General features: G+C 40.4%; 1 protein-coding gene across 2 annotated transcripts in view; it reads right to left on the bottom strand.

Annotated features, from left to right (window-relative positions):
• LOC120570277 (inactive dipeptidyl peptidase 10-like) overlaps nucleotides 1–17,705 on the bottom strand; it is a 241,615-nt gene that overhangs the window by 25,955 nt on the left and 197,955 nt on the right. For both annotated transcript variants that reach the window (XM_039818541.1, XM_039818540.1), the window contains exons 7-12: nucleotides 17,329–17,410; nucleotides 12,281–12,401; nucleotides 10,709–10,863; nucleotides 7,601–7,698; nucleotides 3,927–4,050; nucleotides 977–1,015 (exon numbers count right to left, since the gene is read on the bottom strand). In XM_039818541.1, the coding sequence (XP_039674475.1) occupies nucleotides 977–1,015; nucleotides 3,927–4,050; nucleotides 7,601–7,698; nucleotides 10,709–10,863; nucleotides 12,281–12,401; nucleotides 17,329–17,410 (619 nt within the window). The remainder of the gene's footprint in view (nucleotides 1–976; nucleotides 1,016–3,926; nucleotides 4,051–7,600; nucleotides 7,699–10,708; nucleotides 10,864–12,280; nucleotides 12,402–17,328; nucleotides 17,411–17,705) is intronic.

Below are 17,705 nucleotides of genomic sequence, written 5' to 3'. Positions count from 1 at the left end.
ATAAATATTTTTGTTGCATCTCTTTTCGGTGTTGTAATTTGTAGATGTCCCTAAGCACTCTTACTGCCCGGTAGTAACAGCAGCAGCAGCAGCAGCAGCAGCAGCAGAGAGCAGAAGCCAGCAGGCAAGTGTTATTTACATAAACTTCTGGTGTACTTACAAATTTTACAATCCATCGTTTTATGAGTGCATAACCTATTTGTACTACTGTAGACGTTTGGTATCATTTCGGGCATTATTAGTACGGTAATGTTAAGAGACACTTCGGATCCATTAGCCTCTGCGCTAAGCTATTCAGCTGATAACGCTACGCTACGCTAACACTCCCAAGGTTCGACCCAGGTGAAAAAAGCTTCTGGGGGGGTGTTTGGCTCGAGATCATGGTGCAAAGGACCCTAGGGTGAAATTACTCCGAACCATCACTTTAAGTTTATTTACATTTCGCATGATCTGTGCTCCGACAACTTTTGGCGGCCCTGGATGTTGGTTTGGTAGATTAAAAAATGGATTTCTTTTCAGAAGTTTACTAACTAAAAAAAACTTTGAACACAAAGTTTCTGTTTTTTTTTTTTTATTACGGGACAAAGAATGGGTAATGAACTGCTAGTACTTTTTTATTTTATTTTACAGTTTTATTTCTTAGAGTGTAGCCGTTCGCAGGTTCGGTAAACATTTCCATAGAAACAGCCAGTTCCACCAATCAGAGACATCGCTGTTACTCTTAGGATTGTGGGTGGGTTAGTACTTCTCAAGGTTGACTTCACATAGACTTCTAGATTCTACAGGAGGACATACCATCGTTTCACCATCTGACAGCTCGTGGTCAGTCTACCTCGGATGGTAAAGAGATTGTGGGTAATAATCAAAACCCTTATGGAGAAAATGAATGGGATTTTTACTTCCAGAACCACACTGCTGAGCTCACAGTACTAACTTACAGTATGAACCATGACACATGGAAGGGAGAGCACTTTACCTGCTTGGAAAGCCACAGCTCAGAGCTTTCTTCGTGTCTCTGAAAAAGATGTCAGAGCAAAATGTTAGTCTGGTGTTAATTCAGCCAGATCATCAAAATCCTGTTGTCTTTACAGCTTTTTTTTCTGGCTCCTGCGTTGTACTTGTACTTGGTACTCAGAGGTTTTCAAACAGGGAACAATAGAGCAGTGTTTAGATGAGTGAAATCACATTCTTTCTAAAAAAAATTTTTCTTTTATGTCAGCAGAATATTTTGTAAAAGTTATTTTGGAATAACACCTGCGTAGCATTTTTCCAGACTGTCACATAATGGACCCCATATTTTGTCGTTTATTTAAACAGAGCACTAGGGAACACCATTCCCAGTCTGAGCCATGGTTTCATACCAATATGCATGAGCGGGAGAGTGTTTTGGCAGAGGAGGCCAGGCTCTAGGACCAGGCCTGAGCTAAGCTGCCTCTTGGCTCAGCGGCATGTTTGGTCGTGCAAATCACTCCAAATCAGGGAGAACAGGACTGAAAGAGCGGCCTGAGAGTCCCACAGTTCAACAGTGGGGTTAACACTGCAAATTCACATTCAAATACGGAGATAATCTGGAAGGAGGTTACGCTGCGAATTAAGCAAAGTTTTCCCTCTAACAACGATTAGTTTAACGGATACTGAAGTTAAGGGGATTTCCAGAAAGTGGCACAGAGGAGTTCATTTGCATGTCCTCGTATCCAAGAGATTTGGAGACTTGGGACTAATTGTAGATCGACGATAGCTAGCAAATCAGGAACATGCTAGTGTTGGTCCAGCCAGATCTCTTTATATGGTTTGTAAATAAGACGCCAATTTGTTAAGTCATTTGCTTATGCTTATTTTGCGTTTAGGCAGATGCGAGCGGAGATGGACGGGTCCAACAAACACAGGACTTTGACCTAGGAGACCAGTGTTCGTGTCCCCTGTAAAACGAGTTAGGTTAAAGTGCTCATATTATGCTTTTTGGCTTTTCCCCTTTCCTTTATTGTGTTATATATCTTTTTGTGCACGTTATAGGTTTACAAAGAGAAAAAGCCCAAAGTCCCCACCAAAGGGACTTACCATCTCCAACAGAAAACACTGTTCACAAACTGCTCCAAACAGCTCTGTTGTAGTCCAGCCTTTACTTCAGAGACAAACGTGCATCAATTTGTTATAATGCTCGCTTAGCTGCTAGCGTGGCACTCCCTCATACTCTGCTTCTGACTGGCTAGTAGTCCTTACCTAGGTACTGTCAGGGCACGCCCTCATACTCTGCTTCTGACTGGCTAGTAGTCCTTACCTAGGTACTGCACATGTGCGACTCCCAACAAAGATTTTACAGAAGTTGAGATGTCTCACTCTGTAGCTAAAACAGAGAACTCAACACACAGGGTGAAAAGAGGAGCTGCAGCAATGTGCATTACAACAAAAATATGGTGTTTAAATTAAACCACATAAACCTATTCTGGTACAACCTCTAAATACAATTATGAACCTGAAAATGAGCATAATATGAGCACTTTCATTTAACCGTTGATTTGGATTAATTACATTGATAATGCAACCTACGTCCTTACTTTAACCCAAACTGTGATGTTTTTCCTACACTTAACTTCCTTCCTTCACAAGCTTAAGTTCTGTTTGAATTCACAAAACTGCGAACGTAGTGAAGCGTCATAGTTTGGCGCGTAAAAATGTGACGTCAAGGGGTCTTGAAAGCGTATGGGACGAGGTGTGAAAGAGAATGGGGCGTAAAACGAAACAAGCTTAAAATGTGTTATATGACACACAAAACATGGCGAAAAGTGGCGTGTCATTTATACGCTTTTCCGATGAGATCACATTGGCTGCTCAGTCACAATAACTTTCGGTTTCTATTGTCTCTGTAATGTGCCGTTTACTCCTCCCTGGCACTGTGTTCAGGACTGTACACAACGGACCGTTCACTAAACCCTGCCCTCAAAGACGATTGCCCAATCATAGCTCAGCAACCTTAACTCGGTAGAGCAGGCGTGTCTGGGATTTATTTATATAGCTTACATTCTAGAGGCGAAATCACAAACTTTGGTTTCCATACTTTTTAATACATTCTAACGTTAACAGCAGCTAATATGCTATCAGGTAAAGGAGATAAATACGTCATGATTCATGAGCTGAAGCAGACATTACTTTTTTATTTTACTATTGTCTGTTAGTTACTTACATGCATAATTAGTTAATCACATGCTAAATGAAATATTTTCATTCTGTGACTTCTCCGTTTTAAAGGACTGTGTGATGTTAGAGCCTTTATAAAAACACAAGAGCAAAAGTGTGAGCAATGTAATTAACTGTGTTTAAAAGCTCAAGATAATGCTGAAGTGCTGAAAAGGTTAATGTGTGTCTCAAAATACATAAAAAAACACTTCTAAAGGCACCTGTACTATCTGTCTGACAAGACTAATAGATGCCACTATTACTACATCGATCTTCCTGAACTCACAACAACAAAGCACATAGCAACCAGATATAAAGCGGAACATGATTTAAAATGACTCATGAAGTGCTCATGAAATAGCTAAAGTAAACATGTGCCAAACAGGAATGTAACCTTGGAAATCAAATCAGATATTATAAGCCAAGGACTGTTACTAGGCTTTATCAAATATAAACCTTGCAAAGAGCACTCTATTAAGGCTTGACTTACAAGAAGTACATCTGGAGCATTATGATGTGAAATTAAATTGTGAATTGAACCCACAATAGATTCCCAGATTAGATAATACTTAAGTACACACAAACACATTTAAACTTTCCTATTCTACCCAAGGACACAGACTGTCAGACACACACACACACACACACACACACACACACACACACACACACACACACACACACACACACACACACACACACACACACACACACACACACACACACACACACACACACACACACACACACACCGTGACGCAGGCTCCAGTGGTGGTGTCACACACAGTCAGGATGGAGATGTTCTGGGCCCGGTTCAACCACCGGACAGACGTCTTGGTCTTACTGATCCACTTCACCATGGTCACATAATGTTCCCTATGAAAAACATCACAATTACGCCAATGGTTATTTCAAGTTGTATAATAGTCCATATACTGTCAAGGATAATTGATTGTTAAAGAAGTCATGAGTCAGACTTTAAGTAAAATGTGCACAAAAAAAGATCACAGATCAGGTGAACAGTATACGCCACATAGAGGTGGTATAAATGATCTGAAAGCTGGCAACCTGAGGATTAATTTGAGATGCAGCTCAGCACTGTGTGTCAAGTTTTTCCAGTCATAAATCAGAGATAAAATGGAATTAATTCTTAATTAATTAAAATAATTTGTAAAAGTGCATAAGTGCTTAGTACATTATGATGCCCATTCCCATGCTCACTTATGTCTCATAAATTGTTGCAGCAGTAGTTGGGTTTATACCATTTGTTACATTTTGATGCTAAATTCAACCATTTAATTGCCATTTAATAACCAAAAATCCTTCCAAAATACCACATCAAGACACCAGACTTTGAGGAACACCATAGAAAAATCCATGCTGTGATTTGGTGTAAAAACCTTTTGACATTGGAGATTGCTGCAAGAAGCGCATTTTCCAGCGATTGGATGGTGAGCACTTCTGTTCTGGAAAAAAAAAATTTGTTTTAAACTGTGTGGAATTAGCATTAGTCATTTCCGAATGAAAACTCATGAACCATTAGTTGTATTTGTTGACCCAATGATGGTGCTCTTGGTTTAAAGCAAAAGGCTCAAGGAGTGGCAATTCAGTGTACTTTCAACCATTTGTTGAACAGAGAGCGCCATCTAGTGGGCTCAGAAAATAAAGAAAATGCTTCATGAAGCTTCATTTGGAAATCACCAATTACCATAAAATGTGGGAAGAGGGGACTTGTGGGTACCCATAGAGTCCATTTTCATTCAGATATCTTGAGGTAAAAGGTAAAAAGACCCCTTTGAAAATGTCCATGCCATTTTTTTTTCCCTCGCCAAAATCTGGCCTAACTTTAAAGCGTTACTTAGGCCCCTCCCCAAAAAGCTTCATAGTCGGTACCAATGGATTTAGAGGTGGGCAATTTGGAGAAAATGAAATATCACAATATTTTTGACCAAATACCTCGATATTGATATGGCGGCGATATTGTAGGGTTGACAATTGGTGCTTTCTCAAAATATTTAGACACTGAGATTTTTGATACATTCAGTAATGTGGATGTAATAACTAAGTGGATAAAGTGTTTTTGATTTAAAGCACTTTGGGTGTCTGTGTTATGAAAGGTGCTGTATAAATAAAATTGCCATTGCCAATGACTAAGTGGTTAAAGGCAAATAACAGCTACAACAGTCTGTCATTTCAGAAAATGACATAACTTTTACTATAATGCAGCCTTTAAAACCAGGAAAAGAATACACTTACCATATAATGACATTATGATATCCAAAATCCAAGATGGTATCTAGTCTCATATTACGATATAAATATAATATCGACATATTCCCAGACCTAAATGGATTCCTTAGATCGTATAGTTTCATATGACACCGATATCTTCACTAGCTTTACACAGAGCCTGCTACAGCCTTTAAATGTTGGCTGGGTCAGCCAACGGGCCGTCAGAGGTGTAAAATGTGTTAATGAGCAGTTTAGTAAATAAAATTACTTAAGATGAAAGTCAGTTGGTAATTGAACCAAGGATGCAGGTTAATGCCCCAGCTTCCAGTTCCTTACAACTCTACCAAATTACTCTTCTTCTACACATTCCTTTCATGGTGGTACAAGACATGTCTCTGCTTTTGAGAGGTTGTTCCAAGACTCAGTCCAGCCCAATCACATACATTTATACATGAAGTGCAAGGAGATGGAGGAGGAAGAAGTCCTGTTGACATACAGTTGATTTAAATACATAATGTCTCAAGAGATTCATTAACAGCCATAAGATTAAGTTCTGGCATACAGTGATGCAATCTCATAAAATTTGTTTGTAACGAGTTTTCTGAAATGTGTTGAAATGAAAAAATGAAGCTGCATTCATTGTAAAATAATCATAAAATTAGGGCTGTCAGCATTAACGCGTTAATCGCGTTGCGATTAAGGGCCGAGTAACGCGTACATTTTTTATTAATCGCATGCCGCCATTTATTAATTGATTTTCACTTCACTCGGCTTCACGTCGTGCCTAACAGGCTACTATTTTGACTCTTTCCCGCACCTTTACTTTTCATCAAGCTGCCATACTTCCTCCTAACACATCTTACTGCTGCAGGCTGCAGGCATGATGGAGAAATGCAGCAGCAACACAATTCTGAATGGCGCTTTTCCAAAACTCCCGGACGGCTCCTATACAAGTCGAAAGCCATATGCACATTGTGTAAAGCCGAATTAATATAATATAATTAATAATATCACCGAAGCACGTCAAGCTTGAGCTACCAGCTACGAGCTAAGCATAGTCCAGTTAACGTGACTCAGGTTGATGCTAGCGGGCTCAGGCAAAGCACTTTTTTGGAGAGTGCTACTTGCCGACCTGTTATTGAAACCAAAGTGCAAAGTGCTAATGCTGTCTCATCAACCGGTGATCACTGGACGTCAGTGAGTAATAAAAATTATTTAGAAGTTACTGCACACTATATTGACTCTGCTAAGTAGGGTTGGGTACCGAAACGTGCCAAAAAATGTTGGTGCCTCATTTCGGTGCCTGACTTTACACTACACCTGACAGCAGGTAACGTTAGCCTACCTTTAGCTAGCAGCTGGATTAAACACGGTTAAAATGCTGACAGCTAAACGGTGTTAAGTGTGACTGGATTTCACTGGAGAGGATTCCAACAGTGGTACTTAACAGTCTGCTCTGCAGCTGCACCTGTTGGAATTAAACAACACAGACGGTGCGTTCACTTAAAACAGGTAGCCTCGTGGTGCATTCACAGTAATTGTAAAATACCCTTTTCCCATCTGGTGGTTGTTGTTGTCATTCAACAGCAATTTACTGGTGAAATAAGTTATTGTTATAGTTATTACATTATTATTAAATCTTTAATTTTGACTATGACCTTAACAATAAACAAGTTGCTGACTGTTGTTTAGTGCCCTTTTTTTATGTTTTCTTCTTTTGTTTACATTAAATAAATAATAGACTAATACAAATCTTAATGTCAAGTAACTTTCTTTGCATTCATTTGATTCCCAATCAAGATACACGGGTAAGAATTGCTTTCCATTGTTAATATGTACTTAAAAACAGTTCTGAAATGCAAAATAATAGAATTTTAATCATGTGATAAAACGCGATTAACTATAGAAATTCAGCGATTAATCGCGATTAAAAAATTTAGCGTTTGACAGCCCTACATAAAATACAATAGTGTTTTGCCTCACCAGACCCATGTAGGCTGGGAATTGTTGGTTATATAGTTTGTCCCTCAGTTTGTTAGCTATCTTGATTGAAAGTGAAAGTGAGAGATATTGTCTACGATAGTCTACGATTTACCAATGAAATGTGCCGAGTGTCTTGTGAGTAAAAAATCTAAAGTTTAAAATGTCAAAAGCATCCCTTTCAGTGGCACAGCAGCTGATGGAAAAGTCTCACCGTAGCTTGAGTGTTTCTGGAGGCATGAGCTCCAGCGTGTGCGTCGGCCCGTAAAGATTGACTACATAGAGCTTCACCGCCGGGTTGGGTTGGCCAGCCTGCATGCAGAATCAACAGTCCAGACTTTAGACAAAAGCCTCACATCATCAAATGCTTTTTGCAACACCATCCAATATGGCAAGTGTGACTTATAAAGACCTGAAATGAATAATTAATTGAGAACATGCTTTAAAAAGCCCCTTTGTACTCTTTCAAATGTCCATATTATGCATGTGTTGTTATGCAGAAACTGTAAGGAATTTTGTCATACAAACTGAACAGCATGAACATGAAAAAACAATGCTGATTAAAAATAATGCATTGAAGAAACACTTTACTGAAGCAATAGTAACATAATGATAGAATTACAATAGTAAAGAACTGGCTCTTGCATTTTGTCATTTTTCTCATTTGAACATTGTTCTAAATCCATGAGAAACCTGCCCTCAGACAGTATAAAGTGTCGGGATGAGTGTAGTATGGAGAAGTACATTTCCAGGAAAAAGCCTGATATCTGGTGCATGGCTCTGTGCCGGATGTCAGGTTTTATCCCTCCCATTTTGCTCTCTGTGGGGGGTTAAGGTTCACATAATCCCTTCACTATGGGAAACAACAACAACCCCCAAGCTAGCAAGCTATAGCTGAAAATGGTAGGTTTGGACGAAAATGTACGTATATCTTGCAACAAGGCAGACCTGCTCGGATCTTTCGGTGAGCCAAGCTAAAGATTTACATTATTGTTGTTTACGCCATTTACTGTCTAACTGGGACGTGCTAGCATGTTTGCCCACCGGTAGTGGAAAAAGTTTTATTTTCCGAGCACGGCCTGTCGTCCGCAGTAGCTAGCGATGGTAACATTAAACACAGTGCCAATGTTTCCGGGCTGATTGGTGGGATTGCTGTGGACAGTACACACAGCGTACACTGGTAAGAGCAAATTAGGTTTAACCATGCACCCATCTAATTTAAATAGCTCACGTTACTGTAATGTGTGAACAGTGAACAACTTAATTTCATATTGTATGTGGCACTTTTGCTCCGTCTGGAGCTTGGCGTCGGCCAAGACGATTGTGATTGGTTTAAAGAAATGCGTTTTCTCCTATGCCAAAATGTATGTGTGGAGTAGCCAGGCCTTATCCCACAGCGCTGGCAGGATCAGTGTTAAAAGAGCCTAGGATCAGTGTTGTTTAATTAATGTTTAATTAATTCTACAAGTTAATTTGGGATTCTTTCTGGTTTTCTTTTTCTCTTTGCCTGCAAAAACTAATTCTACTTTTGATTTCCAGTAAAGAACAGGTTACACTACACACTGGCCTTGTTCAGGTGTATTTGCCTTTACTTTATGAACATGTTTTGGTGGAAAACAACTGGCCTAGAAGAAGACAAAAAATAGTCCAATTAAAAACACCCTTTAATTGACAGACAGACAGGCCTGTATAGTACACTTAGAAAGGAACAACAGCACAATTTCATTAAAGTAATTTAGTGTTTACAAGTGTCTACCTGGCCAGGGTATGCAGATGAAAATAGCTGCTAAATCTCGTACAATACATCTCCTCTCTCTGCATCAGAATACTGCTTTTTGTATTATTCTTACACAAATAGACAAATAGATGTAATAAACTAAACGGCAACATTTTGGGAAATACTTTTTTTGCTTTCTTTCTGAGAATGAGATGAGAAAACCAATACCTATCTTAGTGTCTGTGCGTTATTTACAGAATATGGTTAGCCTAATTAATATAAAGACTAGAGTCAGAGGGAAACAGCCTGGCTCAGTCCAAAGACAAAAAAAACACCATCCAACAACTCTAAGGTAGGTAGTTAGGACACACTTTATTTTGCGGTACATTAAAAAGATGTAATAAGCTTTACTTTGTGTCAAATTAGACCAAAATGCCTGCCCCAGTCCAAGGCAGCAGAAGCAGGCGTCGTGGCCTTCCCAGGTCAAAGACATTACCCAGCAACACCGGAGGGTGGCTGCAGATCTGTGCTCTACAGTGGCTAAGTGAAATAAGGAGATGAACAGAGGGTACCCTGGTGCTTCATAGTGGATGGTAGTTGTGGTGGAAGTTCCAGAAACACCATGTTGTGGTACGATGAGACAAAGGGACAGCTTAGACAACGTTAGGTCATCTATAGGTCACAGGTCAGGGGATGAGAATATTCGGCCAGTCTCTAATATCCAAACCTGCTCATGTATAATTATGTTCGTCTCTCTACAGATTCAGGGAATCTAGGCAGCTACAGTACATTTTAAGGGAATGGTTTGTGTTAGGACAGTCTCTTTTGGTGGTCGGTGGGCCAGCCACACTTTAGCATACTTTCCAGAGAGAGAGATAGGCTGAACTAGGCTTTAGCATCTGTGTCTCTGCAATATCTTTGTTTACCTTAAAGGTTCAGCTAAACGTAACGCCTCCAGCATGAGTTTAAAGTCACCTTCTGGGACAGGAACTTCAGAGAGTTGGGACGGCACTGCACAATAACCGGAGCTGTCCCGGATTCGGAACGCAGCCGTTATTCAACCGGTTGAAATGCACACATTGAGTTTAATGGAAACCTAATGACTCCGCCGCCGTTTCGGAGCCGTTCCGCAGCCGTTCCGCATCTGGTGGAAATCCTCGGTAACACATCGTGGTTAAACTGTAATGCCTGCTTCATTGTCTCATCAATTGAGTGATTATTAAATGCTCCTGTGTAAGTCATAATGGTCTCCTGAATCTCCTTCACGTAGGTGAAATGAGTTGTGCTGCTCCTGAGTTGTCACCTCCTAATTGGACAGTGGTCACCTCCTAATTGGACGTTGAGTGTAAAGATCTCAGGGTCTCAATGTGCAGAGGCATTAGTGATACCTGTGTGAGCGTGTAGCACGTACAAAATAGAGCATCGATCCTCTCATCTCATTCTTGAAAATCAAGCAAACAAGCGTGTGTCCCAAAACGGTTAAAGAAAATGACAACTGATATCTTGTTCCTCATATTTGCCTGGGAGCATGGCTAATGGTCACGTATCCAGGGCGTAAACTGTGCGGTGATATTGTGATAGGTGTGTCTTCTAAATAATGTTTACCTTAGGGTATGGGTACTGCTTTCCTTTGGGGTATGTCATGCCGGTGAAGCGAGGTAAAGCCATGTTGGGCACCAGACTGTCATTCAGGACCAGGAAGGCCAACCTCTCTCCGTCAGGTGACCACCAGTGGGCAACATGGGTCTGAAGGATCTCCTCTGTTTGAAAGGAGACACAGGGTGAGCTACATTCCTTTATCAAATCAATCTTGAAAGTTAGGGATCAAAAAGTATGATTGTTACCGTTTTATAACACAAAATAACTTAACATATGATCTGCCAATGGACGCTTAAAGCTAGCCGAACTATGTGTAGAACTTTGATGTGATTACGGCATTTTTGACACAACCACTGGGGGTGCCAAAGTTGGGAATGTTTAAAGTCTACTTGGAGCAGCTTTAAATCACAATATCCTTCAGCCGTGTACACTGTACTTCTAAGTTAGGAGCTAATGCATTACTCTGTGTGGACATTTCTATCTGTTATTGACATTACATTATGAATGAACCTTAGTATTGAGGTTGAAATGTAGATGGTTTAAACAAGGAAGTTGATAAATTGTACTAAAAGCATGAAACTCCATACAATAGTTATTCATTTTTGTTAACACTGACTATTGTGATAACAGTGACTATTTGTAAAAATGTCAATCATCTGAATTGGTATCAAATACACATACAACAAAACACACTGAAGTGGAAAAAAAATAGATGAAATTACAAAAAAAGATTTTTATTGAAGTTCTAATTTTGGGCTCAACCAACACATTATTATACTTCAGAAATATAATTAAGAATAAACGGGAAAATGGAGACAAAACAACAGTGCGCCCCCAAAGTCGACTTCAGGGCAGCGCTGCGACCGTTGACTTCAAGGCACCTAACCCTAACCCCTAATTTAATATCTGGCCTTCTTTTAAACAGCTTTTACATAACTGAACTCATTTTTTAAAGAGGTTTTTAAGTGTTTTATTCACACCAGTGGTCCCCTTGTGCCCATGCCCCTCGCAGCGCCCATCCTGGGCAGCGCTGCCTGGAAGACGACATTGGGGGGCTTAAAACACCAAACTCCGCAGTTATGTTAAGATTTACATAATAAACGGAAAAATGGAGACAAAACAACAACGCAGTTATGTGCATCTCTTGCCTTTTTATAAGATTTACATAATATTCTTGTCTCCTGAGAGATTGACCAAAGTCGCTAACAGCTTGCAGTGTGTGTTTACTTATGGCACATAAAACGACTCCTCACACCCAGTGGGGAGATATCTGCACTAAAACAAACACCATGAATATTTAATCAATGCCTTTCATAAGGTAATGTTTCTCAACATGGGCATTTACAGTTTAATGGGACAGTCTGCCAACACTTTGAAAACAAAGTTAGATATTATCATGTGTATCTTGGCAATGTTTAAAACCCACACATTATTATCTGACATCAAGTTGCTGTTTGTCATCTAGATCCTGGTATGGTTTTCTTCAAACAGCTCCCAGGAACTGAGCTGAACACTGCATGCTTTGGCTAGTTTTGCCCTTACACTGAGTTAAAACGTAGTGAAGAAGCTGATATGTACCTTCATAGAGCCAGTCAGCAATCCCATTGAAGATGATCCCTTCTTTCCCTGAGGATGTCAGCCTAAGGGAGTTACTCTTGACATCTGACTGGTAGTAGATGTTATTTTCAAATATGTAGATCTAGAGAGTAGAGAGAAAGCACACACCGTCACAAATTAAATGTTCCATCACATGGTAAGGAGTAGAGAAATGCTGCAACTGAGGACCACTGGCGCAAGGCTGAAAAAGTTCCAAGTGTGTGCCGGATTTCAGGCTTCACATCTTTAGCACACATCCACTGGATTAACACAGTTTCGGCTCAAGCATCCAAACTATTCTTTTAGGATTAAAGGTGTAAAGCATTGTTGGTTAAGCCATCAAGTGATTAACTCTAATGTACTGGAAACTGTATTTGTGGAAGTAAATATGTTACTACCCCAAAGGCCTCAGCAGTAAATTACAATCTCAAAACCCAACACACTCTCACTCTTAGCTCGTCAAAAACAGATCCTTGGTCAGGTGCTTTTGGCGTTAGTTATTAAAGGTGCCGTAGGTAGGATTGTGAAGATCCAGGACTTAGCCAAAAAATGTGAACATTGACAACTTCTCAGTCCCTCCCCCCTTTCCGTTAAAGCCCAAAACGGTCTAGTAAGCCCCTCCCCCCACAAGGGAGAATGAATGTGTGTGCATGAGCAGTGACATGCAGTTAGACACCCTCCCCCTGGCCCTGATTGGTGCATCTGAACAGGGAGCACTACAGGCTGTAGGTGGAGCCAGAGGAGCCGGATTTGTTTTAAATGACCTGCTTCATATAGTTGTACTGGAACATAGGGTCAGTTTCAGCAAATATGACAGAAAGTTAGTTTTATAAGGCTTACCTACTGCACCTTTAAAGTTTCCTTTAGCGTCTCAGTCAGACGCACGGTGCTTTCAACTAATTCCAATGTAATCCCATCTGCGGCGATATTTGACGCTCTGGGAACCCCTTTGGTGTTAATTTTTTAACACACTCAAGACAACTTTGGGTCACTTTTTGGCGCTCTGGGTCAGGAACGATTTGGGTAAAAAACGCTTAGTTAGGGTTAGGGAAAGATTGTGGGTGGCGTTTCAGTGACACGCGGGACAAAAAATCTGTATCTCCTGGGTGGAAGTCCTGTGTTGTGTGATCCCTCAATCGCAACACACTACTACCTACCATTGTCGCTCTTCATACTACATCATCTTACAGCGCTACTGCTAAGCCTGGTGCGTTTTATACAGATGCTAAAGGGTGCATTGTGCATTGGTATCTGATGCTCAGAGCCACCGACCACCATGTGTCAATATTTGACGAGCTGGGAGTGAGCACGGGCTGCAAAACCAGAAACCTCCAGAATTCTCCATCTCAAATGCAACTGCACAACCCAAGGCACCCCACCCACGCTCTTATTAAAAATAGTTTGGCTTTCTTGCCTGTATGTCGCAGGCTTTCATCACACAGTAAATATGTGTACATGACTGGACAGCACCATGCTGATGGGACATTCTGAGCCTCAGTACTGTCAAAAAATATTGATTGATAGTGCAACATAAAACAGGTCACATAAAAGGATTTTGTCACTCGTGTTATTATTTTTTGTCTTGCTTCTATTTGGGGATAATCATGCTGATAATTTCCCAGAAGTTCCCATGAGGCTTTTTTTTTCTGAGAAAGTAAACATGAAATATAATGTTACCATGGATTCAATGAATTACACTGTGGGTTACAATTTTTCCAATTTAAACTTTTATATACATACATACATACATACATACATATATATATATATATATATATATATATATATACATATATATTGGTTGAAATGGTCTTTACACCCCGACAGCAATACATAACTCTTGAGCTCTGATAAAGGAACGAAAAAGATCCGTTATCTGTAGCTACTGCTGGAATCCTGTAAAAACGCCCACCAATCACCGCCGCGCGGTCAGCTTGGAAAGAACCAATGAAATGCCTCCTCGCCCCGCTGCGCCTACTCTATCCCTCCCGTTTACAAGTCTGATCTCAAAGAGCGCCGTCGCCGGAGTTACTGCAAGTCTACTGGAGAAGGGAGGAGAAAACTCAGCAAAGGTTGCCACTTGCAACCACCCGCACTGCTAAAATTGCAAAGAAAAGAAAGAATGAAGCTAAAAAAGCGGCAATGCAGCGGTGTTTGTGTACGTCTGTGTGTGGGTGGAGCCACGAGGGCAGGGGGAGGGGTTAGAAGAAGCCCCGAGGAGGAGATTCAAATCTTGCCAGTTTACCAACCCTGCATTTAAACATCTGCCAAATGATCTATTAGAAGTAGCTGTTTGCAGCTAGCCCATGGATGTACAGACAACTATCACCGGATTACTTTGATACTGTGTGAAGAGTGCTACGGACATTTCCCTGTGAAAAAAAAAACAAAAAAAACTAAGCTGACACACATCACAAAAAACCAATCCAATTTGTCAAACAAACATCTGTCAATGTTACACAAACCAAAGTGTAATAATCTTTCTTTGGCCTTTCCAAAAAGCCAGAATCTGTGGCCTTATGTGATCTTACATAATAATTTGTTAGCAATGGGCCTTCTGCTGTCTGGCTGGAAGGCATCACAACAAATCATCAGTCCAGAAGGCAGTCTAGAGAAATGATTATCTAACAGCAGACTATTCCAAAATGGGAGGGTTCATTACTACAACTGTGGAGTGAGTATAGTCAGCCATTTTAGGTTTTATTGCCGCAGTTTTGATCAAATTATGCAAGTTTTATTTGAAGATCTAGGCCTGGGAAAACAGATAATTTATCACCACAGACAGTTACTGAGATTAATTTCACTGCCTCTAGATGACATTGCTTTTAGTCTAAACAGTAATGAAACCAAATAACTTTGAAAAAAAAAATGTTTTGTGAATGTGAATTAGTTCCGTTCTAACTATATTTGAAAATTTTTAAAGTAGTATATACATTTGAGAAGCCCTCGTCACTCAAAATGTAACATGTAAATCTCAAAGCTTTGGTCATGTGTTAGTCAATCTCTCATAAACTTCTGTGGCCTGCCTGTCTTAGTAAAGCAAAGACAGAATTTTGTAGTAAAAAGACTAACTTTGCTGGCACTAAAACAACTATCTTTCGGATAAGGGTTACAGGGGACAGTAAATAAAGGTGGATTAAAAAGACAAGAGTAGTTACATGACCAGAACCATGACCACAATTATAGTTTACATCAGAGGCTTTTGAAACAATGAGGCAATTTAGCAACATTAAAACGCTTAGCCCGATTGCCGCGCCAAGCATAAAAAAATGACACTCCTTCTCGGAGTCATAACTCAGTCAAGTCTGAACACACAGAAATAAAACATATTTTTAGATTAAGTGTGACTGCCACTCTTTCAGTCACTCCGATACCATTATCCCCATCATAATTAAATGTCTATAAATCCGCTTAGAAGTCATAGAAAAAAAAAGCTCCTTGTAACTACAGAAGTTGCCTGAGAATTATCATGTTTTTAGCTTTCTTCAGTATCACATTAATCCAGTGATAGTTTTTTTGGTACATCCAGGAGGCATTGCAAACAGGAACTGAAAATAGCTAATTCGGCATTACTTTTAATGTGTCGATTTGCCAATGGAAACGAATATAGGCTAAGGAATGGGGCTCGAGTTATAGCCAACAACGCTACTCACTAAATCCATGGCAACATTATAGTAATAATAATACATTTTATTAATACAGTAATACATTGCTTTGGACGTGAGGAACGGACAACCCTGATTCATATTCCAAACGTAACGTCCTGGCGTCCTAAAGAGAATACAAAAATTCCCAAAGAATTGCTAAGAGACTCGCTTACAGACTTTCACAAAACACACGTTGTAGCTTCCGAAGATGCACTTCTTGCTAATGATGCTGCCATGCCGCTCGAGAGCCAGAAAGCCTTCGCATCTGTCTAGCTCTCACCTCCTTATTACCATAATGACTTCTTAATGGAGTTGTGTTTGATTTATGCTCAAATATTACACGCTGAAATTTGAAAATATGGACAAAGCAAGCAGCTCCACTATGCTTTAGCCTTTTTTATTTGTCAACAAAAAAACCTCCCCATCTGTCTGGCATAGATAAATAAAGAAGGTATGATGGGAGAAAATGTGCATCTAATTAGGTTCCCTCAAAACCTGAGTACATAATGAGTAGAGCGGGGAGTTCTGAATTAGAAGTGCATGCCACTAAAACCACAGTTGAAATACACATGCGGTGCAAGCAGAAACACACACGTCATCCGTGCCTGGAGCTGAAGATAAATCCAACATTTGTTTGGTGGATTAAGACTGCGGGACTCAGCAACAAATATGCTGGAGTCGAAGGCTACATTATAAACTGTGCTTGCCCATTTAACTACATGAAAGGGAAGCAAGCTCATGTGTACTTACCGCTGATTCAATGTGTTGTCTTGGTCAGTAATTGCAGTCAAACATCAACCTTGTAACCTTGAAACCTTGTATCGTGAAAAATAAACATGCTTTCATGACTTGTTTACCGCAGCTTCAGCAGGTATAAGACACAAATAAGTAAATGTGTATCCACAGCGCTGCGGAGGAGAGTCTGGCTAGTCCACACAGCATTGGGATGGGAGGAAAGCGCGCTCTGGTTTATTGGCATTTCTTTAAACCAATCACAATCGTGATTGCCAGACGGCGCAACGGCGCCTCTGCGATTTGCCTCGTGAAGGAACTTGTTTTGGCGGAACATGTGTACGTTCTAAAGTTGATTAGTCGTGCAACAGAAAACTCCGATTGGACAGATAGTCTAGCTAGCTGTCTGGATTTACCCTGCAGAGATCTGAGGAGCAGTTAACCATACCCCAACCATTTAAGATTTTAAAATGCCAGCACAAAGAAAGAGGAAGTACACGGACAAGCGGCGGATCTTCCGGCAGCACCGAATCGTCGTCGACATAGACTACATCCACATTAACCCTGAAATGCAATAAATCTAAGGCAGGCAAAGTGATGCGGTGCTGAGAGGCAGGGTGAGGCTGTGGAAGGTTTTCTGTGTGTTCTCACCAGCTGTTGGCCTTGCACTCCCCACGCAGCGTACTGCAGCACCGAGTTCACCACCTCAGGAGGGTCCAGCTCCCAAACCTCCCTAAAGAAACGACAAAAAGCAAGGTCTTCACAAACATAAAGGTGTTTGTAAGTGTTTGCGTTCAGGCCACCCAGGCTCGGGAAGGATCTGCCAGAGGATATCAGCTCAGCTGAGTCTCCTTTAAGTCCCTTCTTAAAACACACTTTTATCGGAGAGCCTTATCCGGATTTTATTTGAGCTTGAACCTCCTTTGTCGTTTATTTCTTTTATTTCTTTCTATTTTCCTATTGCACGGATTTCTATACACCAAATAGATGTTGTAATTGTTGTAAAAACCTGATGTTTTTATGAATGG

The sequence above is a fragment of the Perca fluviatilis genome, chromosome 12 (assembly GCF_010015445.1).
Source record: "Perca fluviatilis chromosome 12, GENO_Pfluv_1.0, whole genome shotgun sequence".
In the NCBI taxonomy this organism is placed as follows: Eukaryota; Metazoa; Chordata; class Actinopteri; order Perciformes; family Percidae; genus Perca; species Perca fluviatilis.
The sequence above is the reverse complement of the archived record's forward strand: the minus strand, read 5'-3'. Positions and strand labels throughout refer to the sequence as shown.